At 39.8% G+C, this 26,256-nt stretch overlaps 1 protein-coding gene across 7 annotated transcripts in view; it reads left to right on the plus strand.

Annotated features, from left to right (window-relative positions):
- CNTN3 (contactin 3) overlaps positions 1–26,256 on the plus strand; it is a 342,830-nt gene that overhangs the window by 188,890 nt on the left and 127,684 nt on the right. For all 7 annotated transcript variants that reach the window (XR_008615747.1, XR_008615748.1, XM_007100371.4 and 4 more), the window contains exon 5: positions 6,976–7,071. Coding sequence is in view for 5 of the 7 variants with exons in the window: in XM_007100371.4 (XP_007100433.2) it covers positions 6,976–7,071 (96 nt within the window). In the remaining 2 variants the exon portion in view is untranslated. The remainder of the gene's footprint in view (positions 1–6,975; positions 7,072–26,256) is intronic.

Here is a 26,256-nt window from a genome sequence, read left to right on the forward strand (position 1 = left end):
TGCCCCGGTCCGGGAGGATCCCATATGCCGTGGAGCGGCTGGGCCCTTGGGCCATGGCCGCTGAGCCTGCGCGCCCGGAGCCTGTGCACCGCAACGGGAGAGGCCGCAACAGTGAGAGGCCCGCTTACCAAAAAAAAAAAAAAAAAGTGGAAGGAAACAGAGAGATGGTCATGGGGAAAAGGGGAATTTGTTTAAGAAAAGTGGAGCATGGGAGTTATTGGAAGATAAATTTTGCTTTTTAGATGAAGTGATCTTTGCATGTTTGAAATCATAGATGAGATGAGAGAGACTGAAGTAAGGAGAGTTGTAAAACCAGAGTCTCAGAAGGAATAAGGGAACCTTGCACTTCTGTGATTCTGTTTACTTTTCAAAGGGCTTGCAGATCTGCGAGGCTAGAGAGGCTCTCTCAAAAAACTCCGTGAGGTTCAGAGGGCAGGTGTTGTCCCCAGTTTACAAATAAAAAGCTGGGAAGCACAGATGATCAAGTGGTAACTCCTCCAATCTTGCAGATCTGGATTATGGTGGAGCAAAGACAGGATCCCTGGTGGGCCCACTCCTGTTTCCTTTTCCTAATCCTCACTGGTAGAAAGTTAAGAAATCTGCAACCCAGACACAGAGGATTCAACTTCGGTGGGGGACCCACCATGGAGATTCCAAGGAAGATGATATGATGGATGCAGATGTGTGTTGATGACCCACACAATGCCAGCAAATATGTAATAGACTAGAGACATAAAGATGAAAATGACAGTGTTCTAATCTTGGTGGACCCCCAGGATAGGAGAACAAAATGGAAAAATAGAGAAAATACAGAATTGGGAGCTTTCCTGGTGGCGCAGTGGTTAAGAATCTGCCTGCCAAAGCAGGGGACACGGGTTCGATCCCTGGTCTGGGAAGATCCCACATGCCGCGGAGCACCTAAGCCCCTGCGCCACAACTACTGAGCCTGCGCTCTAGAGCCCGCGAGCCACAACTACTGAGCTGGCACGCCACAACTACTGAAGCCCGCGCGCCTAGAGCCCATGCTCTGCAACAAGAGATGCTACTGCAATGAGAAGCTCGTGCACCGTGGCGAAGAGCAGCCCCTGCTTGCTGCAACTAGAGAAAGCCCGCGCGCAGCAACGAAGACCCAACGCAGACTAAATAAATAAATTAATTAATTAATTTAAAAACAGAATTGAAAGGATGGAGGTAATTTCAAGAGTTTCAAGAAAGGGATGTGGATGAAGCTGGTTCTGCAGATGAATAAAAGTGCAACGTCAGTGGCATGATTTTTGACAAGCATTTTGTGCTTGGGGAAATCCAAATAGTTCGTTATTGTTTCAGTGTATGTGGCTGAGAGTTGGGGTTGCTGGAGCAATGGGGTGATGAGAGGCAGAGAAGGGGCTGAATTATGATATATTTGTGGGGAAAGGTCTTGTAAAGTATTCCTAGGTGCTTAGAGTTCACCCATTGTGCCAGTATTTCAACTGTGTTTAAAAAACACAGTTCCTGTAGATGTTAAGATCTTACTAAGTGCTTCCCTGTTCCCTAAGGAGGCTTAGAAAATACTGAATACGTAAGTCTGCTTGGAAACTTACAGCACAAACCTGTTTTAAAACCTGTAAAAAGGCTGGGCTTTTAAGTGTGAAATCTATTTGCAGTAGACTTTTTTGGTATCCCCAAAATGTGTTAAATCCCCTCTGCCCGCTTCTGATTAATGTGCAGTGGGGGTGGACAGTTCCGTGAAAGTTCACAGTGAGAGCTCTGATGGGTAGGGGAAAATGACTGCCCCCAGGGAAAACCCTTCACTGGTAAGGTTGGGAGCCTGTATTCAAATACCCCTGACTCGCGTCTTTCAAGTTGATGGTTCTAGAAGGCATTCTGTACACTTATCAGAGGTTCGTGCAGAATCAATCCCTTATTGACTACAGTAGCAGCTTCAGTAATGTAACCAGCTGGTGGCTTTTCTTCCATCCCTCTTTTATTCACCCCACTCCTTCCCTCCTACTTTCTGAGATCATCTTCCATATACCACAGGTCACTCAAGTCCTTTCTTGGCTCTGCTTTTGGGGAAGGAAAACTAAGATACTATTGAACTTGTTGAGCAAGCCATTGTTTTTACATAAGGAACCATTTTTATTTTCCTAGGACACACCTGTAGCCTGCCATGGTAGAATTTTCCCTTAGAAACTTGACTGGGTTTTTTTGGCTGCGTTGGGTCTTCGTTGCTGTGCGAGCTTTCTCTAGTTGCGGCGAGCGAGGGCTACTCTTCGTTGCAGTGCGCGGGCTTCTCATTGAGGTGGCTTCTCTTGTTGCGGAGAGAGGGCTCTCGGCGCATGGGCTTAGTTGTTCCGTGGCACATGGGGTCTTCCCAGACCAGGGCTTGAACCCATGTCCCCTGCATTAGCAAGCGGATTCTTCTTTTTTTTTTTTTTTTTAACATCTTTATTGGAGTATAATTGCTTTACAATGGTGTGTTAGTTTCTGCTGTAAAACAAAGTGAATCAGCTATACATATACATGCATCGCCATATCTCCTCCCTCTTGCGTCTCCCTCCTACCCTCCCTATCCCACCCCTCTAGGGGAGATCAACCTGAAAGTGTGACGTGTTTGAGCAGCCCATAGAAAACCTAGCCCAGTAAATAAAATTAACAGACAGGTGTCAAGGTAGAGTATTTTATACACTAGGAATGGTCCATGTGCAAATTCATAGGAAAAGCAGTCAAAGTAAGGAGTGTATTTCTCTCCTGGCTCTGCATACCTCCGTTTGATATCAGTTTGGGAGATACTGTCTCCAGGGTGTGACCAGAACTTGGGATATCTTAGAGCAGCACAGCACAGGTGGCGACCGGAAGGGTGATCACGGTGAGCCACTTGCAGCCTGTAGGTGGGGTGGAGGAAGAGGAAAGAAAGTAAAAAAATATGGAGAGCTGGATTTTGTCTTTGTTTTTTAATTCAGATTTCCCCAGTTGTATATGTACTTATTTGTGTGTGTGTGTGTGTGTGTGTATGTGTGTGTGTGTGTGTGTGTGTGTATTTAGTTCTCTATAATGGTATCATGTATAGTTTGTGTGTCCACTCTGTGGTCGAGATCCCTCACAGTACCCTTTTATAACCACACCCATATCCCTGCCCCAACTTCCCTAAACAGTGACAACCACTAATGCATCCTCTCTTTCTGAAATTCTGTAATTTTAAAAATATTATATAAATGGAGTCATACAGCATGTAACCTTTCAGGATTGCTTTTTTCACTTAGCATTATTCCCTGAAGATTCATCCAAGTGTGGGGTGTATCAATAGTCCATTGCTTTTTATTGCTGAGTAGTATTCCAGGAAATGTGTGCACTACTGTTTGTTTAACCGTTCATCCACTGAAGGACATCTGGGTTGTCCCCAGTTCAGGGCTATTATTAATAAAGCTGTACAAACTTTTTTGTACAGGTTTTCTTGGGAAAATATGTTTTTGTTTCCCTGGGATAAATGCCCAAGAGTGCAGTTGCTGGATCATATGGCAATTGTGTGTTTAGTTTTTGAAGAAACTACCAAACTGCTTCCAGAGTGGCTGTGAAATGCTGTACAATCATCCAGCCACCAACAGTGAGCGATTCTGTTTCTCCACATCCTTTATGGGGTTTAGTGTTGTCGCTGTAGTTCTGATAGGTGTCGCTAACCATTCTGATAGGTGTGCCGTGATACCTCATTGCAGTTTTAATTTCTATTTCCCTGATGGCTAATGATGTTGAACATTTTTCATGTCCTTATTTGCCATCTGTATATCTTCTTCAGTGAAATGCCTGTTCATTGTTTTGCCCATTTTCTAATTGGATAGTTTCGTTTTTTACTATTGAGTTTTAAGAGGACTTATTCTGGATACTATTCCTTTACTGTATAAGCGATTTGAAAATATTTTCTCCTGGTCTGTTGCCTGTCTTTTCATCCTTTTCCCATGCACTTTCACAAGGCAAAAGTTTTAAATTTTGGTAAGGTCCAGTTTATTACTGTCAAGCATAAAAACTTTTTGCCTAACCCTAGATCCCAAAGATGTGCTCCTATATTTTTCTCTAAAAGGTCTATATTTCTATATTTTTATGTTTTACATTTACATTCAAGTCCATTTTGAATTAATTTTCATACATGAGTGAGGTTGAGGACAAGGTTCATTTTTTTCCCTATGGTTGTCCAGTTGCTCCTGCACCATTTATTGAACGGCTGTCCTTCTTCCACTGAACTGCTTCTGCACATATGTCAAAAATCAACTCAGCATATTTGTGTGCATCTGTTTCTGGATTCTCTTGTTTTATTCCATTGTTCTATGTGTCTGTCCCTCTGCCGTTCCCACACTGTCTCGCTCATTGTAGCTACATAATAAGTCTTAATACTAGGTAGAGTGGTTCTTTCCACTTTATTCTTCTTAGTCAAGATTGTCTTAGTTATTCTAGGGCCTGTGCTTTTTCTATGTAAGTTTTAGCACAAGCCTGTCTACATCTACAAAAAATATAAAAGTAAAACAAACCAACCAAAAACCTTGCTGGAATTTTGATAGGAATTACATTAAATCTATATATCAATCTGGGGACAGTTGAAACTGTGCTGAATCTTCCAATCCATGAACACAGTAGGTGTCTTCACTTTATTTAGACTGATTCCTTTTTATCAGTATCTTGTAACTGGCAGCATATAGATCCTTTGTATGTATTATTATGTGTATACGTAAGTACTGTATTTTCTTTGAAATGATTGTAAGCAGTTTTGTGTCTTTAATTTTGGTTTCTGCAGTTTTATTATTACTCTCTAGAAATTGTATCCTATGACTTATTTAACTCACTTTGTAGTGGGAATTTTTTGGTTTGCTTTTTGTTTTTGTAGGTGCCTTCCTATTTTCTGTTTAGACAATCGTATCATTTGCAAATAGGGGTCATTTTATTTCTTCCTTTAGAAACTGTATGCTTCTTTTTTATTCTTTTATTATTGCAGCAGTCAGAACTTCTAGTATGATGTTGGCTGCAAGTGGCTAGAATGAACGTCCTTGTCGTATTCCTGATGTTGGCAGAAAACATTGTCTTTCACCATCAAATATGATGCTAGTTGTAGTTCTTTGTAGATGCTCCTTATGAAGTTGGTTTCTTCTTAAAATCTGGCTAATTAGAGGCTGCATAATAATGTCACATTTTGCAAGAATTAGGAGACAGGAAGAAAAATCTGAGAGGTTTCTACCAAATAATTTCTGGAATGACTTCGTATTTATTTTGACTCCTAAACAGGGCTTGTTCTGATACAGCTCTTGTCAAGATTGGACCATATGCAGCCTTGACTTGGGTTTGGGTTGCATATATAATCTGCCAGGATATTTCAGTAATCTGAAACTTTTTGGATATTTATACTACTTTTATCTCTATAGTCCCTAGGGTTAAAAAAAAAAAGCCGGGAAAACACTTAAGACCACTACAGTTATTTTTGTTTGCTCTTCCTAATGCATGTTCTCCCTGAACTGGCCACATCAGGTGTCCAAAAATAATGTTCTTTGCCCTTATATACTGTAGAGATAGTATCGCTGCAAATGTCCAGAGCAATGGCCAAACCTGTGCCAGTGTTAGTGTTTAGGCAAAAGAGGTTTTCACCTATGGAGGAGAAGAGACATTGTTAGTTTCCGTAGAACCTTTTTTTTATCCTTTTTGGTGTATTCTAGGTAAAATCAGTGATGAATATGTTTTATGATGTGAAGTTATATAACAGAAGAAAACAAGGAATTGGACAGAAAATCAGTAATTATGATGCATACTTGGTTGTCAAAATAGAATGATTTGAAATTATTTTTCCATGTATGGGCTGCGTTCTGATATGATGTACTCTTCCACTTAGTCTTTGGGGAACATTTGGATGGTCCAGTTTTGCAGTTCCAACTCAGTTACACTTCAGAAGCCTTAATGTTTTGATAATGTTGCATTTGGTTATAGATTTAAGATGATATAATGCTACGTTATATCACTTTTGTAGGGTAACTTCTGAATAAAATAAGTCCATAAACACTCTTTTTTTCTCCTTTTATAGTCACACATATGTGAGTTTTGCTGAATTGCTTTATTCCATGCTTATAAGCTAGCAATTTAATACTGTTTTTCAGTAACAATAAAATGAAACACATAGGCCTTCTAATTTCCCTTTGATGTATTGATTTATGGTGCTCAGAAAATTCATACATGTCTACAGTTGGTAGTTTTATCAATTTTCAGAAGATTATTTTGGTTTTTGCATTTTTCAAAGTTGAAATTTTTCAAGTTGTATTTTAAAATACATACACTGCCTTACTTTTCATCGTCACCACATAGGCAATTTATATCAACCCTTAAAAGCTATGAAATGAGTATATTATTTCACAAATGGACAGTGCAGTTGTTCTAATACAGAAAGTGACACCACAGCATATATTAACTATGGAACGCACAGTACGTTTTTTTAAAATCACAGTTTAGAGAAACAAATGTTTCTTCTTTTTTTCCCCATAGGCTTAAGCTTTGTTCAAGATGAAGCCCATAGAATTTTCTCCATGCTATAATTTAAGGTGGAGAATATGAATTGGAATTTGCTGTCCTGGATTATTATTGAAAGAAATTAAATGGTTTTTATAAATAACCACTGGTGATCAAAATATTATTTGCCTTAATTGCTTTATTAAATACTTGAAAAAAATTATTTGGCCAATGATAAAAACAGTTTGTATTTTTTTTACAGCTACAAATAAAAAGGAATATGTGGGTTTAATTTACAGGATTAGTGGGTATGTATTTTTGTTTCTATTGCTGAATTTCTAGAAGTCTTAATAAAGAAATCAAAATCCTACTTTTCCTTCTCAAAGCAAATGTTAAATGTTTTCCGCCTGAGGTTCCTGAGAAGAGATTTTTTATTATCCTAAAAAAGAGGAATGTCTCTGTGTGAACATTTTAAATTTATGGTCCTTTCTGAAATTCTGTTTTGTTTTGTTTTCAAATCAGATCTTGAAAATTTTAAAACCAAAATGAGAAGTGCAGTGTCAGTGCGTGAAGGACAGGGAGTCGTCCTGCTCTGTGGCCTCCCGCCACACTCTGGAGGTAACATGTGTTCTGTTTTTGCTTTTTATGTTTATTAAACAGGTTTCGGGGCGAGACCCACAGCACATGTACTGTTATTGCTTCCATAAATTACCCCGAGAAACTTGATAATCCAAACATTGGATTCTGTCAGTTGAGTTGCGGTATAAGAAACTCTACAAAAAATAGTCTATCCAGAGGAGTTTATAAACATAATTTACTCATTCCAACAAGGAAGGTTCCAAAGGCACGCAAGATCAAGTTAATTTCAGTTACCTAATGGTGCTGAACAGTGCTTCATCCTTACACTATTATCATTTATTATTTAGTTTTAGACCGTGACATACATTGGTGTCTTTGTGGTTTCTCTCTCTTTCTCTCTCTCTCTCTCTCCCGCCTTATGCATACATGCTTACACATGCTTATTGATATATGCTGTTGCACCTCTTGATATATGTGTAATATATATATTGAAAATGAAATATGTGTGTGTATTCACATCATTTTTATTGGGGTGTTGGAATTGCAAATTTTATGCTACATTGCTATAAATTGAAATATTTCTGGAAATTCAGAAGGTTAACAAAGTAGCTACCAAGCGTAAAAATGAACTTCTGCACATATGAAAATAATTTAATAAGTACCGCTCCCCATTAAGAGCCTGAAGTGCTGGTTGGATTTTCCTCTCATGCTCACTATGACAAACTTGGCCACTTGCAGGAACAAAGAAGGCATTATTAATGTATGAATCGTTGTTCTCAGAGAAGCAAACACATTCTGTTATTGAGAGGATGAGAATTCCTGAGAGATAGATAGGTTAGAGAGAATCTTTCTGACCAGAGGGGAAACTGAGAAGTCTTCTTCCCATTATAATAAAGCTTATTCACATGTCAATATGCTGGACTTTATTTGTTCTGTGACATCCAAACCAAAGTCCTTGTTGCCCAGTGACTTGGCAGTTTTAATCACAAAATCCTCAGCCCAATAAAACAGACATTTCCCATCTTCAGTATTTGATCATTTGAAATGTCTGAGCCAGCTGCAGACTGCAGATTTGGGGCTTGATTAGCTGCCACGCTTGCCCTCGTGTTGGTGAGTATGGGTTTAAATTGGGCTCCCCAGTCTACTTCGGGAGTGTATATTTTCCTGAAATCATGAAGTTTCAGAGGACCTGTCACTTTGAAGGGAAGCATAGACTCTCTTGATTAGCAGTAAAAGTAACTGAGCTCAAACTGGCTTGAAGAACATAGGGAGTTTAACTGGCTCATGTGACTGGGTTGAGCATGTGCTTTCTACTAGAGCTGTATGGTGACACAGCGGTGGACCACCCAGAATGCCTCGCTGCCTCACTGTGGGCAGTGTGGTCAGCCAGTGGCCTCCAGCTCTCAGCTTCTTCCTGATCCCCTTGGCTGCAGGAGCCACTTGCCCAGGGTCTCACCCTTCCAGGGACTGACCCTTCCAGGGACTGCCTGCATCTGGTGACTGAACAAGGAGAGGATATAAGGGGTCAGCACTTTCTGCCCAACACTGGACAGTGCTCGTGGGGAGGACTCAATGCAGAGCTTCCTTCCAGCATGACCAAGGCTTTTTGGATCACCACAGTTGGACTTCTTTCTTATCTCAAATCCTGCTTCTGCCTCCTTGCTTGCACGGGCTTTGAGCTTTGGTCACAATCTTTGTCCCAGACTCTAATACTTGCTCCCTGAGAACCCAGTTTACTGGACCCAATGGTTTAACCGATTTCCTAAGCGGCTGGTCTTCCTTGCTCTTTCTTGGCTCTGCTTCCCTCCATGTTGATTCCATTGTCACGTAGACTCCCTGTGGTGGCACAGGTGGCTCCTGGCAACTCCAGGCCTTCCGGTCCTTAGTGCTAAAGATCCTAATGGGCCAGGCAACCTGTTGCTCAGTGGCTCCTGATTTTCATTGGGTCAGCCTTGCTCATGAGATTTTCCCCTCCAGCAGAGAACCAGAGTCAGCTCCATCTACTGGCAAGCACTGGGCTGAGAAAGACGTAGATTCCAAAAGAAAAGAAGGGTTTTATTATGAGGAAAAAAAAGGGAGTGATGTTTTAGGTAGACACTAATAATGGTTAGAAGTACACCTAGTAAGCAAGTATCAAAATAACTAAAGTTTTTTTGTTAAAAGCAGCGTAAAGTAGTAGCTGGGCGGTCTTGTCTATGATGTGTGTTGGAACTGTTGACCCAAATTAAAAGTCTAAGGGATCTTCTTCAAACATTTTTATGATTAGATGTACTTGCTGATCACAAAGGAGGGGGTCTTTTAGTTGACTGGGCATGCACACAGTGAGGGAGTCTTAATAAGCTGTTGGATAAAACATGTTCCAAAAGATGAATCTTTTCCATTGTCATGAAATTGGAGAACTGCTGGCCAGTCACAACTCTCCTAAGTAATGACATCCTGATTCCTCTCTGCCTTGGTGACTTCATATAGTGCTTTTTTCATTTTTAAAGCTCATAGTCTGGGGTGACCGTGCAAGTCAGTAGACCTGTTGACAAAGAAGGAAAGAAATCTTCCCAGGTTCAGTGCATTAGCTCTTAAGACCCCGCGGCATGCATGGGGGAGCGAATGACTGAACAAAAGCGTATCTTCCTGCATGCTAGATTGTGCAGGAAAATGATAGGGACCAGAGTGTCAGATTTAGATGCTGAAAACAGGATTGTTATTGATCCCAGTCTACCTAATGTTGAGTCTGCCAAGTCACAATTTACATCCCCTGCCCTGACTTCTTGGTTTGGGAGCTTCTTGAAGACAGAGCCTATGTCCAGGTTTGCTCTGCACCCAAGTGCCTGACACAAGGCTGGTTTATGACAAGCAGTCAGTAAATAACGGTTGAACAAATGAACACATTCATGAAATGAATAAAGGAATCCTCTTTAGATCGGGCCAGTTACAGATGCTTTCTGAGAATGCACTGCAAACTGTTTCTAGAGGTGAAAGCATTTAACAACTAATATGCGCTGGGTGCCAAGCAGACAGGTGCAGACACTGACAGATGACGGTGAACTCTGCCCACAGCAGCTGGTATCAGCTCCGCTTCATCCCCTTGTGGACTGAGGGACTTTTCATTCAGTGGAGGATGTGAGGCAGCACAGAGCAGCTGAAGCCGTGACTCCAGGATTTATCAGTACATGTGATATGGGGCACACATGGCCCCGCTGTGATCCATTGTGTCCTCTTTCCACAAAGTCCCGTGGTCCCTGCAGGACGTGACCTTCCCTTCTCTGTCTTAACTGCTGTATTACTTTTACTCACTTCTACTTGGTCCCTTCTCAGTGGTCGGAAATTTTTAATTTTGTTGTTATTTTCTGATTACTGAAGACATCATCGTATTTTATTATCTATCGTATGGTCTAACAGAATCACAGCCTGACAGAGTAGACACAGGGGTGAAATCATAATAATAACAAATAATATTAGTAGTCTCTATTTATTGAGTGCTGCTTAGTTGCTAAGCAGGGTGCTGGCTCTTGGTGGAAATAAATCATCTGCTAGGAGATTCTTTTGATTAAAAGTATGGAGAGGAACTGGATAAGTGACAAGGGAGATATTGCAAAAAAAAGAACCCAAATAGGAGTCCCAAAGTATGGAAACTGCATATATTATTCATACTCCCTTAAATAATTTGTCTATGCAGATAATTTATAAGAAAGTAGCAGCAACCTGGGCTGGCTTTGCTTAAGAGCAATCGCCATTTATAGGATGCCATAGAAGGAAAAAGTGTTTCCTGGTGGGTGACAGAAATGTTTCCTGGGAGTCCCCATAACTCCTAAGCAATGCAGGTTACTGTCATTTGAGAGGGGTCTTATCTCCCACTCATTCCGTGACACTTTCTGCCACTTCCTATTCATTGTCTTCTCTGCAGAATAATCCAGCATCTCTCTAAGGTGAAAGGAATTAGTATCCTCTTGAAAATTAGCTGGAAAATCAGGAAGCGACATGCCAAAAATAAGGTACCAGCCATGGATTATCCGTGGGTTAATTATCAATCTAGTTACCAATAGTGTGAAAAGCTGGGAATTAGTGTAATTACCAGTCAGTTGCTGATATCACTACAAGATCGTTGTAAATTCAAATGCACAAAAAAATTATCCTAATATAAATAAGGATACAAGACTAGACTAGTTCATGGGCCTTTCATGATAAATACTAATTAGACAGGAATTCATAGGTTAATCAAGTTATTGCCTACATACATGTTAATAAAGACTTGGTTTTGGTCCAAGGATGCCTGATGAGATTTATTCTGAGTTAAAAATAGACCTGAGTGTTTCCCAGTGTTTCATAAGCAAACAGCTTTGGTCTCTGATCCAGCTTCCCACGTCTGTGCTCTGTGCGTATTCTTCTTACAATGACAGCCCTGGACACTGCCATCCTTTGGGATGTGAAAAGGAAGAGTGTGAGATGCTAAACAGCAGGTAGTGGAGGATGAAGCTACTTCATGCTAAAAATTGCTTTGTAAATCCTGGTGTGACAGAGGTGAGAACTGTTACCAACATAACCAGATGGCATGGGATTTACACCCTCTGTGTCAACATCGTCTTTTTTCTTTCCCTAGGAACAAGACTAGTTCATGGGCCTTTCATGATAAATACTAATTAGACAGGAATTCATAGGTTAATCAAGTTATTGCCTACATACATGTTAATAAAGACTTGGTTTTGGTCCAAGGATGCCTGATGAGATTTATTCTGAGTTAAAAATAGACCTGAGTGTTTCCCAGTGTTTCATAAGCAAACAGCTTTGGTCTCTGATCCAGCTTCCCACGTCTGTGCTCTGTGCGTATTCTTCTTACAATGACAGCCCTGGACACTGCCATCCTTTGGGATGTGAAAAGGAAGAGTGTGAGATGCTAAACAGCAGGTAGTGGAGGATGAAGCTACTTCATGCTAAAAATTGCTTTGTAAATCCTGGTGTGACAGAGGTGAGAACTGTTACCAACATAACCAGATGGCATGGGATTTACACCCTCTGTGTCAACATCGTCTTTTTTCTTTCCCTAGGACCAAAAAACAAAAGCCACCTCAGGTAGTTTAGATGGGGCAGCTTGAAGAAAAATTTCCAAGTAGGAATGTTCTGGAAACACTTGTGCAGTTGCTAGACCTTGCTTCAAGGCGATGAGACATTACCTAGTGTTTTGGGATGTGATTTTGACCCAAAACAGTAGTTTCCCCAAATACCTTAATATGTAACCTTAGCACCACCTTGGCTTAGGCATTCATTTTTCCTTGAACTACACTCCTCTACTCTTCATGTTTGTAGTTTAGTCAAATTTAAAACAACAGCTTTTTACAAAACTTTGAAGTAGGGAATGCATAATATGTTCATGGGCAGAATGTGCTTTCTGGCTCCCATGGTATTTGCATCACTGGTCACTATATAAAACGTTTCTTTGAGAACCCAGGGGTTTCCCTTCCCTAAAGCAATGTATCTGAAAGTTGCATCGTAGCAGGTCTTTATACCATCACAAATTATGAAATCTCGATAAAGCAGATGGTTGGTGGGTTATTGAGGAATGAGCATCTCTCTGCACCATAGAATATTGCTCCTAATTTATTGCTCCTAAGCCTGGGAGTCAGATATGTTAACATGTCACAAGAAAGAGAGAATCCATCTGTAGACTGAATGAATAATATATCACAACTGTAAAAGTGTTTTTTGAATATATGCCAATGCTGATGTGACTGTTGACATTTATGGGTGTCCAGAATATTAATAAATTCGTAGTAGTATTCAGACAAGTATGTTCTGAATCGTTTGACATGTAAACCTCAGGTGCTGCTGTGTGGATAAACAGTAAAATTGATCTCTAAAGGGGATATCTGTTGTCTCAAATAGTCTTAATTGCTGAACATCCATTTTGTCGTTGGAAATGGAGATGAAAAGTCCTGGGTTTCTCCGAAGTGCTTGAGTGTGGAAACTATGAATTAAAAATATTCATTGAGTCTGCCCTCCTCCCTTCCTTCCTTCGTCCATCTGTCCATCTATTTTATTCATATTTTGATTTACTCATGCATCCTTCAAATATCTGTTGACGTGTGGAAGATGTTTACGTCTTATAATGCTATTTTACTGTAATATATATGGCCCTTTACTTGAATAATCTTAGTATTAAATACAGAAGAAACTGAAAACATTGCTGATAAACGTGATAGGAATGTATTCAAGTCAGTATTTTTGAACCCTACCCAAACCACTTTCCAAGTTAAATGTACTGTTCTCAGGGTGCAAGGAAATAGAAAGATAAATAGGAATCCCCCTGTCCCCAGGGGCATATATGTGAGTGGCTTGAAATGTCTGATTTATATATATAGATAAAAATATACTATAATCCTAATATGTTTACTAGGTAGAAAAATATAAAATTAAAATATGCAAGTAAATTTTTAAAGAGGGCTTATTATATTTTCTTCATGTACCCCAGGGTACGTTTTTTACCCCATTTTAGAAAACCTGTTTCTAGACAGCGCTTGGGTTTCCTTCCTCCAGCCGTAAGGGTTGGATTATGTGGTGGAGGTTTTAGACTCGCTCGTGTTTTGTTTAACGATACAAGCAGTGACTGCCTCTCCTCCTGGGTGTTCCCTCCATTGCCTCCACGGGCTTGGAACCATGCCTAGCATGTTCCAGCTGGCCGCTGCTGATTGGCCGAGAGGAGGACACCTGACACAAGCTGGGCCAATCAGCCACTCTCTCCTGCCAGTTTGAAAATTGACCTGACAGGCTCTAAGTTTTGAATTTGGAAGTTTGAGGCAGACCCTTTCTATCATGCCAAGAAAGCTGATGCACATGGCGTAGAGATGCAGCCCTGCAGAGGCTAAAAACAGAGACCAGGGACAGAGTAAAGACTAAGGACTGCCTGGCTGCGGGCTCTCCAACCTTCCTCCCTTGGCAGCTGCTTTCTTGCCCTTGGGTGCTATGCAACAGCCCCAGTATATGTATATATATTCTGTTCCCTTTGTTATTTTCAGCTGACTCTAGTGGGTTTCTATTTTTTACAACCAAAGGCTCATCACGAATGCAGAGGGCATTATTGTTAGGGCTACACCCGTCACTGGGCTGTTCTAGCATCCTTTTATGATTGAAGTCAGAACTGAACACACCACAAATGGGCCTGGAAGGAGGCAGGGTCACAGAAGACAATTTAAAGAAACTGTGCATTCATTATTATTTACGTGTTCAGTCTAGGAGTGAGTTTCCCCCAAATTTCAGGGTTGCCAGTGAGTACTCCACATATATTTCATCAAGAGCAGCATGGGTTCAAGCTCGCCACCGACCCCCCGTTTCATTCTCCGATCCCATAAATAATCTGCTATAGTACAGTGAGAAAATCATTTTCTCCCCCTCGAAAGACTGCCGAGTTTTCCTTGCTGTGATTCCATCCACCCACAAACAGAAGTCAGAAGGAGCATTAAGCTCATCAAAAAAAAATCACATGCGTGAGCTGGAAGTTTAAATCCACTGTTAGAGTGATAGTGCTTCTACGAGAACTTACTTTAAGATAGGAGAACTCTGATGTTTTCTGCTTTAAGTAAAAATTGCACTGTTAATTTAGTACCAATCAAGGATGGTAAAGGCTTTGATTCCTGACATCTTAAGCAGAAATTAAGGATGATTGTTAGTCAGTGCTTTTTGTCAGAAAAAAACAAAAAACATAGTAGCCCTAGGTGAAACCTAAGACTTAATCTGTATGCTAGCAAGAGGGAGAGTTAAATGTTCGTTGCTTTGCTGTAGAAATGAATTTATATGTACTAGTGTTTTAATTAAGCTTACATGAGCTACTGTTAACAAGGAAACCTGAAAATATATTAGCTTAAACTGAACTGTATTTCTTGCTCAGATAAAATCCACATCAAGTGCTTTTGATCATAGATCTCTGGCCTCATCCATGTATGCCTCTCCGTTTCAGCATCTGAAATCTGTGGTTGCTGCCTCTGTCTTGGTCCAGCTGGCAGGGAAAAGAGGGGGAGAGATGACCCATGGATGGTTCTTGTGGACATGTGCCTGGAGGGGATGGCACATGTCACCTATGTGCACATTCTGCTGACTGGTTCCCAGTCACATGGTCACACTGAGAGCAAAGGAGGTCCATTGTGTGCCATGGGGGAAGTGGGAACGTGTTGGGAGTACAGCTGGCTTCTCTCTGCCACCTTTATAGAGACCTGTGCTTTTGAAAATAAGCACAAGCAGGTTAGGACCAGAGACGTCTAAGATACAGTGTGTCTTAAGAGACTGCATTTCATGATTTCTAGTGGCTGTATAAGAAGCTCATTTGGAGGACTTGTTAAAAATGTGTGTTCCACGATCGCACTCTCATAGATTCTGATTCCTTAGTGTGGAGTCTTTTCTGGGAATCTGCATTCTTTATGAATGACCCAGGGGATTTTTGACTCAGCGGGGCCTCGAGCCACACTTTGAGACCCACTGTCATCACGTCGTACAAATTTAAATGCCTTAAAGAAATGTTTTAAGGAGTAGAGAAATGTCATTTATGATGGAGCAAGTGTAAGCATTGAAGTATTTCAGGAGTTGCATTTTATTACGTAGGACATTTTGGACTTTAAAAGGGAAGTGGAATTCTTGGCTTATATAGGACATTGATGTTCATTTATTTATAAGCTAGGCAATTCCTATCCCAGCTGAATTTTTCCTTCAGTAACATTAGCTGCCTTAGAGAGCACGGTTGCCGGTGTGCCTGGGCGTGTAGCGGAATATTCCATGGCATTCATCCGCTTTCGCCCGTGCAGAGTAGTTGGTAGGTGCCGGGCAGTCACCTGCGCTTGTTGATAATCACAGAAACTGGGCATTGGTTAAGTGTGCGTAGCTTTTAATCCTCTAGGCGTTGCTTGGCATCTTACCCCTGAGCAGTTTGGATTTGTTTATTGTTGTTATTGTGTCTGTGTGTTTCTGTGGGAGTGTTCATCTGAAGGGGGTATGCCCATCTGGAGTAAAAATCAGACTGATATTGTAGGGGAGGATTTTCAAAATCAATCACTTTCCTTCTTTCCTTTTAGACCTGGCTCTTATTTAAAAGCTATTTTTCCCTATTAACTTTAGGAAGTTTGACTTTGAAAGGGTACCAGTATTTAAAACTAAGAAATTTAAAAATGAATCATGTGCAACATTTTCAGGAAGATTACGAGTCAGTCAATGCATCCAAAGAAACATCACAGTGACCACCTTTCTGTATTCTCAGAGGTCTGTAGGGGCCAGCCAAGTGTTTCAGATTAATGAGCAGGGCCAGGTTTTGAGACTTGGGCAATTTTTTGTTTTTTTCCCAGTAACATATTGAAATCACTTAACAGCATCAATTACTTCTTATGCAATTTTTACAACATAGAAAATACAGTTCTTTTCTGAGTTTATTAAGCGTTCTGTCACACGTATCTTCCATATGCTGGTTAAGTTATTACTATGGCTTTTTTCCTAATGTCCTCTTAAGTTAAATTCATTAGACACAGACACACTTGGCATATTAAACACATAGAGCTGTTATTTTCACTATTTATACAAAATTTGCTGCGTATCAGTCAGCTTTTCCTAGGTTCTGTTGCAGTAGCAAATGACTCCAAAGTCTCAGTAACAAATGACTCCAAAGTCTCAAGGGCTTATAATAATGAAGAGTTATTTCCAGTTTTGTAGGCTCTGTGCTACGGGTTGGCTGCAGCTATATTCCACGTGACCTGTTTATTTTGGGAAAAAGTAGCCCTTGTCTAGGATATGCCATTCTCATGGCGGGAAGAAAAGAAACTTGTCAGACTCATTCAGTCTGTTCACAGGTGGTATATATACATTTCTGCTCCCCTTCTATTTTTAAAATTAATTTATTAATTTATTATTTATTTTTGGCTGTGTTGGACCTTCATTGCTGTGTGCAGGCTTTCTCTAGTTGCAGCGAACGGGGGCTACTCTTCGCTGTGGTGTGCGGGCTTCTCATTGCGGTGGCTTCTCTTGTTGCAGAACATGGGCTCTAGGGCGCACAGGCTTCAGTGCTTGTGGCTCGCGGGCTCTAGAGCACAGGCCCAGTAGTTGTGGTGCACAGGCTTAGTTGCTGCGCGGCAGGTGGGATCTTCCCGGGCCAGGGATCGAACCCGTGTCCCCTGCATTGGCAGGAGGATTCTTAACCACTCTGCCACGAGGGAAGTCCCTCCTATTCTATTTTGCGAAACACGTATTATGGCCAATACTGATCAAATGGGCCAGAAACCATTTTGTCACAGAGAGGAGCAACAAAAAATTTTAATAATAATGTAATCGACCATAAGTTCTCACTTATTGTTTTCTTTAGCTATTTGGCCTTTGTAGTCTTTCTTTCAGTTTCCCCAGACGTGATGAGATCTAGATCCAATAACTAGTTAAAGTTATCCTAACTCTTCCAACAAGAAGATGTAAGAACAACGATATGTCATGATGAAAAATGACACCCCAAATGTTCAAACCACCCAAAGCGTTCAAACGCTGCTCAGTCCCAGCTGATTAGTGCCATGCAGAAAGCAAGAACAGCTAGAAACTATATGTTGGCAAAATTTTCCAAAACATTAACAATATGGGTCAAACAGTACTTGGTTTGAGGGTGCCTTTAGCCTGTGGGCCACAGTTAGAAGTCTCTTCCTCAAGGACATTCAATTAACGCTAATCTTTAAAAATGCCTCATTCACTCAGTAGCCTAAGGGTATATGTGTCTAAGAGGTAAGAGTATTGTTTATAGCCTTTAAAAATTCACTTTGGTTAGATTCAGGAGTACAGAAAACAATTCCAAACAAGACTAATTAAAACAACTAATTATGGGCTCTTGGAGGCCTGCAGTATTTGGAAGTTGCATCTCAATCCTTCTGGACACAGTTTTCCAGATTTCATTTTACATTCTCCCCATCTAGTCTAGTTTACATCATTACTTTTCTAAGCAAATGTTTTATGCCCCCAAAATGGGGGTAAACCAATCAACTAAACACAACAAAGCCATGGGGGCCTAATGTGTGAGGTTTTATTATATGTAAGTACAAACTGTAATTTTTGAGACCACATTTGATTTTATCTAGAAAGAGATGAACTTGGAAGGTCAGCGATGTCAGCTAAAGCCCAGTTCCCATGAAGAAGCATTGTATTCCCAGGAGTAAACAATAATTAAGCAGAATTGTAACTAATTTTTCCATTGTAGCTGTGAGTAAATCATTTGTAGTTCGTAAGGTAAATTTTTATGTCAATCTAGAAATTTAAGAATTTTGGGGGAATTCCCTGGCGGACCAGTGGTTAGGACTTGGCGCTTTCACTGCCGAGGGCCCGAGTTCGATCCCTGGTTGGGGAGCTAAGATCCCACAAGCCGTGTGATGCAACCAAAAAAAAATTTTTTTTTTCTCATTTTTCTAAAATAATGTTTTCAGTGACATTAATATATTTGGAAATATTACACATTTTGCAACCCACTCCTATCACTTCTTTTAATTTCCCCTTTGATTTTTATACAACATGACACATACATAGTCTCTGCACTGAGTAGTATTGATCACCCTCCACAGATAAGGAACCTTCCTGTGCACTGTGTCCCTGACAAGATCATCTGATTCGTGGGTTGATATAGTAAATACAATAGGTAAAGGTAAATTCTGTGTTCCTACCATAGACTCCTTATTTTCTCTTGTGGCTTTTATACTTTTACTCACAGACCATGTGTGTGACAATGAGCAACAGTTTTTCACTATGTATTCTTATGCAACAGCAACAGGCACCATGCAAAAGAGTGAGGCAGTTTTTAAAAAAAAAAAACACTTTTGCAAAAACGCTGGGAAAAGCAAAAGAAAGCCTCTTTCTTTTATTTGTCAGAGCTTTTTTTTTTTTTAATATTTACTTATTTCTTTTATTATTTATTTAGGCTGTGAGGGGGTCTTAGTTGCGGCATGCGGGATCTAGTTCCCTGACCAGGGATCAAACCCAGGCCCCCTGCATTGGAAGCGTGGAGTCCTACCCACTGGACCATCAGGGAAGTCCCTGTCAGAGCTTTTAATAGTACAGTACTAATTTTACATATCCTAGAGCAGGAGTCTAGCAGACAGCTTCTCCCAGACTTACGTGGCAAGAGAACCCTTTGTTTATATGGCATCTTGTGGGACCAGATATTCTGAGAAGTCCGCTTCAGGAATTGCTTACGTAGCCTGAAGATCATGCATACCAGTAATTTTCAAAATATTCTCTGCTAAATGCTCTAAGGGTTTGTGAAAGGGTACAGCTTAGTGTACAGACCTCAGATTTCCCCAACTCCCTCTTCAAACAGAGCAGTTCTTTTCTTACCAATTTTGAATGTTGTAGTTCCACATAAATATTCTTCAAAGATAGAATTCTGTACGGATAAATTATAAAAAGAAAGGGAGGGAGGAAGGGAAGGGAAGGAAGGGAAGGGAAGGGAAGGGAAGGGACGGGGTAGAGGACAAGTGTATCTTATTGTATCAGTGAGCAGGTGGAGTCAGTTCCCGGAATTTGTTCTGATTCATCTTCACTGTAATTCTTGATATATTAGGGGGTGGATTCTTCATTATATCATTATGAAAACTGAGGGAGAAAATTAAGGGATGCTTTTGACTAAGTATACTTCTGGCATTTTATAAATTCAATTAATTATGTGTGGATCACATTACATCTGTTATACTAATAACAACAGGCTGGTGTTCTCTGGTGAGAAAACGAGTCCGTCAATCATCTGTAATCATTGATCTTCAGATAAGGGGACCTGTGCTGGCTGGCTTACAGAAACCATAGTGTATTTTCAACACTACTGCCAAAACATACTGTATTCCGCAAATTTCTTAAGAAGGCCTATTCTGTTTTCCACTTGTGATGTGAAATGACATCTGAAGTGGTGACATATGTAGACTTAAAGCAATCTTTTTCAATCATTATAACCTTTAAGCACCACTAACCTCCCTCAGGATTCTTTGACCTTTTCTCTCTGTATTAGGCTTTTTGACAGCTTAGAGAGAGAAGTGGTGTACCTGACATCTGGTATAAACATGAAATGTTAATTCTTGGCTCATACTTAATATTGCCAACTGCTTTCAAATGCTCATGTGATGTATTTTGTTTTTCCCATGGCTGTAACACAGAATCTGTATGAGTTTTCTTAATCCAGTGCTGGTAAGGAGTAAAAGTTATTTCTTAGTCCTGAGTCTTGGATTCCTCACCGTTGATTAGCGGGGAGGCAGAGATTCAAGTGTCCTTAGCCAGGCAATGAGAGAATTTTGTCCACTCCAGTACCAGAGTAGAGAATAAGAAAGCTTCAAGGACTATTAGAACAAGATACAGATGTAAAATGAGGGTGAAATTAAGGCTTTGTTAATCTTTCTATTTTTGAAGTAGAACAGAGACAAAATTCCATATCTCCAACAGGCATTGGATGGTATTAAAGTGACCATGACTTCTTTCTGATTCTTAGTGAAGTATATTGGGGGTATGTGTTCCAAGCTACAAAGCATTATTAAGAATCCTCAACTAAATTGGAAGAAATGCTGTTCGCTAAAACCAAGTCATGATCAGAGCATAATAATACAATGAAGGAAATCTCCAGGAAGTAAAAGGAATAGGTGAAATACAAAACTCACTGGATTTCCAGATATCTCCAAGTTGGGAGAACCTGAAAACAATGCAAGAATTGGCTTCCTAGTCAAAGGAAACAAACCTTCGGAACAGCTTGGGAATTTCAGTTGGAAGCATTGTGTAGAGAAAATTTAGAACCGAAAGTGAGAGAGGGTTCTGCTGAAAGAATAACACCTATGTATATCTCTTGTTACATTTGTGAACCTCCAGGTCTTGTGCACATGATTAGAGACAGATTCCTTGAATCCATTTTTTTTTTTTTTTTTTTTTGGCTGCATGAGTCTTTGTTGCGGCACGCGGGCTTCTCATTGCGGTGGCTTCTCTTGTTGCGGAGCACGGGCTCTAGGCGCGCGGGCTTCAGTAGTTGTGGCTCGTGGGCTCTAGAGCACAGGCTCAGTTGTTGTGGCACACGAGCTTAGTTGCTCCACGGCATGTGGGATCTTCCCGGACCAGGGATCAAACCCATGTCCCCTGCGTTGGCAGGCGGATTCTTAACCACTGTGCCACCAGGAAAGCCCCCTTGAATCCATTTTAATAAGAATTGAGACAGCTAGCAGTTGGGATATTAAGACTATGATAAGACATCCATCCTTATAGGGGACATAACTTACAACCCTTATATATATGTAAAGTTCTTGAACAGTTTGTGTCATGAAAAACTGATTCATCTAAGCCATGTGTAGTGTGTTGGCAAAAGGACTTGAGAACCATTACACCTGCAATTGAAAAAAATATCATCAAGTTGATAAATGTATAGACAATCATGCTCTATCCTAGTGCTAGTAGAATACTAGTGACACTTAGGGAAACAACCTTCAAATGGTCTCCGGAACAATGGGAGGCTTCGCTAGAGGGTAAAACGACAGATGAATTCTATGAAAATTCTTCTGGAACCAGAGGATGCAAGAGCCTTCTTTGCAGGGAAACTGCCCTGAAGAAGGGAAAGGAATTCTTTAACAAAGCTGCATGCAAAATTCCACATGGAGAATGAAGGACATTTTCTAGAGAATTCCAAGTCATTTTACAAAGGTTCGGCATGATCTCTGTCAGGACTGGGGGGTCGGGTGTGAATGCATGTATTTGAGAATGTCTCCAGCAGTCTGGCCCAGTTTGGAAATGAATGCATCAAGAGACCTTCAGATTGCAAGTTAGTTTCGGGCTTCAGTCCTGTCCCCTCCAGGAACAGGGACAACTTCCAAGTGCAGTTGAAAGAATGAAAACAGGCACTGCCTCCTGATCACGCCCTATTCTTGTCTGTCTGATTTCTGTGATACCCTTTAAAAACCAGCCAGTTACTGTACTAGGGAGATAATCCAGGGATAAGACTTACTCAGCGCAAACCTTTTATTAAAGGCCTACCACACTTTGTTCTGAGGAATTTTGTTTTCGTTTTTTTAAACTCTAGTTAGACCAGATTTTCAAAAGCACATCAGAAATATGCCTAGTCTTAAATCCAGGGATTTATATAACACAAAGTTGCAAGACCAGTGGGAAATTAATTTCCTTTGAAACGCATGGGTTTGAAGTCTGCAGCCTGCCACTGTGGCGCAGAATTTATTCAAGCGCTGTTGATGACCTCTTAAGATCCTTCCTACCCCAAGTTGTAAACCGACTGCAGGAAGCCAGTGATTGCCTGGGCCATTCTGGCTCAGCTGGAAAGTATCAGGTCAAAGAAGGGTCAACTAGAGACTCATCACGTTGCTCACAAACACCGACCCCCATTGGAGATGGTATCCTCTATATACATGGTGACTATGATATGTACCCTACCCAGATAGGAGGGAAAATATGGTTCCTTTAAATGTTGACAAGGTGTTATACTTTATCAAGCTGAGATATCTTTGAATGGATGCAACGTGCTGTTATATTTTACCATCAAGTAATTGTTTACCAGTATTCCAAACTTGCTATGGGTGTTCTGCGAAGAACATCTGGCATGCCTAATTTTACTCACACCTTCGTATTTTCTCAGTTATGATTCTCCTACTGCCCAGAGAGGTGATGTGTTATTCTTCAGTTCATTGTTTCTCTGAAGTTCCACATTGCTCTGTCTTGGGCATTACATAGAAAAATACAACAAATTTCAGTTGATGACTAAAACTGAAAGACTTCCGTCTTCAGTTGTAAGGGAGAATGCAGGACCCCTTCTACTCTACCACATTGTTCTGTAAACCTGAGGTCTGAGAACAGGATGCTGAACACAAGAACCTTCATTTTTCTCATATCCCTTTGTACAGTTTTCAAGATACAATGTAACAAACAAAGTGGAATTGTCCTTTTAGCCCGGAAAAGAATTAATAAGTACACGTTCACTGCTGAAATTCTCCTATATATCTTTTCTTTATTGCTTTCTTCCTCTGGCAGAAACAAATAAATACTAGCAGTGAGAAATAATGTATCTGTTGCATTTTAGCTATTTCCTTTGTGTGTGCCTGTGCACATGTAACTTCTTTTCCTTTTGGAAAAATTATAGATTCCCTAAGTAAGAGAATTGTCTGGATGAAGGAGAATGGCACACGTGGAGGAGGAGGTTTTTATTGGCACATACTCTCCACTGAATATAGTTAAAGTAAGGAACATTTAAAAAGTAACATTCCAAAATGAACCCAAGCTTTTCCCTTGAAGATACTTAAAAAAAAAACAGTTTGTGCTGTTTTTAATTTTTATCAGGTGATAAAACAAATGATACTGATTATAGAGCATTTAGAAAACTTAGCAGGTTTAAATCACAAAGGTAAAATCACCCATATTACCACAGTGCCAAAATAGCCATCATTTTGGTCTGTTTACTCTGTCTTATTTTTTTCTTGAACATATTTTTTTCCATAACTGAGAGCAACTGTAGTGACATATTTGTATTTTTTTCTATTAATGTTATAGCTTACGCATTTCCCTGTTAGTGTGAACACCTTAAAAACAATCTTTTTTTATTAAAAACAATTTTAATATAAAAATAATGCCTTTAAATCATTCCTTATATTTTAAGATGATTATCATTTTGTTTGTCATATATGGCACATTTTTTCTGTTTTTTTCCATAATTTGTCAACTTTTGTTATTTTATTTAGTGGATTTCATTTTTGTTTCCTTATCTTGCCTTATTAAAGTATTAAAATTTTATATAGTAAAATCTCTGATTTACATATGTTTTTCTGCCTTGGGTGTCATTTTTGATAAAGTCTCCACATTATAAATATTTTCAAATATATATATATATTTAGGACCTTTATGATATTTTTAATTTTAATATTAATCCATCTAGAATTTGTTTGATCTAATGTGTGAGGTAAGGATTTGGCATCATATTTGTAACATGGGTAGCTGGCTATCCCCCCACACGTCAAAGGATAATCCAGTCTTTCCCCTGCTTCTTTGAAATGCCACCACAATCATATAAAAATACCTATAGATTGATACATACCTACATTTACACACACACACACACACACACACACACACACACACACACACATGCATGGATCAATTTTTGAACTCTTTATTCTCTGTTATTGTTCTGTTCCTGCAGCATCACTATGATATTTTAAATGCTATAGCTATTTTAATTCCATAATGTTTTAATAGTTTATAGGACAAGTCCTCCTCTTGTACAGCTTATGTTGCCAAAAGAGAAAAGAAATATTGTCTTTCAAATACATTCCTTCTTCTAAATGCACCTCAGAATCATTACATTTAAAAATTTTTTAAATTTACATATTTTTAAAAACATGACCAGGTATGAGAAGACTACCTAGTTTTTAATATTTATTTGCAAATTTTCTGGCCACTATATTAGTGTCAATGAATTCTTGGATGTCCCTCATGTGTTCCCAGAAGATACACTGACAGGAGCCATTTTTGAAATACACCGTTGCTCTTGTGTAACTAGGGATACTGCTTTCTGTTGTTCTCATAGATAATCATTATCATGTTGAAGGAAGTAGCCCTTCATTTCTCATTATTCTTTTGTTTGGTCATTTAGATTATTTGGACCTTTGCTGTTAAAATGCTATGATTAATATCTTTGAGTGTAAAATTCAGTTCATATTTGGGGTTTTTGTGAAAGATTTTTCTCTGTTTGAAGTCTCTTTCAAGAGCACAAGTAGTGAGGCCTGATAATACAATTTCTGTAGTTGGAATATGAAACATTTTTGTCTAATCCATCTTTCTTTCACTTCTTTTCCACTACTTTAAAAATGTCCCTACAGATAAGCAAACTACATTGTTCTGTAATTATGTCAGTATTTTGCAGTAGTGTGCTGAGCAATAAACACACTGTAGAAAAAGGTAGTTTATTTATTTTACAGATGAGGAAACTGAGACCTCTATAGATTAATTGATTTGAGCAAAATCACATGGTGTGTATCAGGCCCATACTCAAACTCAGGTTACCTGATAACTCTAATCCTTCTTTTAACTCCAGCATGCTTTCTCCTGGGTTCTTTAAAGAACATGATGAGTTCTACAAGGAAAATTCTTTTTTAAGCTTTTCTTAAAAGGAAACAGACTTCAGTTTCAGTTGGGAGGAAAAAGTGAAGTTGTAATCAAAGAGAGACAGGCATGGAAATGATTTATCATATTCAAGGCCCCCCAGTTAGAGAAACCAGAGTAATGGACATTGAGAAGACTTAGCCATCCTCCTTTTCTTTTTTTTTGTCCAATGTGTACAACATCCCTAGCTTATTGGAAACGCTTAGTAAATAATTATTGAATTGACAAATGTTTGTGAGTTCACTTTTACCACGTTCAGTTAAGAAAGAAAATTCCTGATCCCTTGCTGTCTTTTCTAAAATAGAATGGACTCCTTATAGAGATGAATTTAGCCTAAAAGTTTAGGTAATTGTTTATTTTGTATATATTTATTTTGTGCCTGTTGTGCTGGGGGAAAGGGTCCCATCAAAAAGATAAATCAGAAATAGTTTGTGATGTGTAAGAGGGAGGCTTAGCCATTGCTCTAAATAAGGAAGGAGAGAATGGTGAACCGGTTAAGAGCCAAATGAATGAAAGTATTAGGAGCTTAGAACAGGGAAGACTTCAAGGAGGAAGCAGCCTGTGAAAGATTGTTTTACCTGATAAAGAGGAGGAGTTTCCTGGTCAAAGTAGCCTCGCGGAATCAGAGCGTGTAGTGTCAATAAATCTAGACATAGGAGAGAAAAGAGAAGCAGAGGAGAATTAATTGAACTCCCTGCGTTAATGAGTTTAATGGCAAACGAGAAGGAGGTCGGAATATTTCTGAAAGCCCAGGAACTTCCGTTTGGTTTCATGGTCACCTTGAACAGGCTCCTATTTCCTGTAGCATTTTTCTGAGTGCATATTCTTGCAGACAAGAAACTGAAATTATAAAGCACTGAACAGCCACCGCTTTGCGGTATGGGGGTTGGGAGGGTTGTGGCAGAGGGCAGTCAGACACCAGGTTGGGCAGATTGGATTAGACCATCAGGCTCTTTCTGACTGTATTGCCTTCCCTTCTACTGAAGAACTAGAATTTCTGAACTGATCAGTTGACATCACAAAGTTTGTGGGTGGGGTCACATTTCTGGTTTCAGCCCTGATTCAGACACCTAGCCCCTTGTGACCTCGCATGAGGGCTCATGCGACCTCCTGACTCGT

The sequence above is a fragment of the Physeter macrocephalus genome, chromosome 18 (assembly GCF_002837175.3).
Source record: "Physeter macrocephalus isolate SW-GA chromosome 18, ASM283717v5, whole genome shotgun sequence".
Classification (NCBI taxonomy): Eukaryota; Metazoa; Chordata; class Mammalia; order Artiodactyla; family Physeteridae; genus Physeter; species Physeter macrocephalus.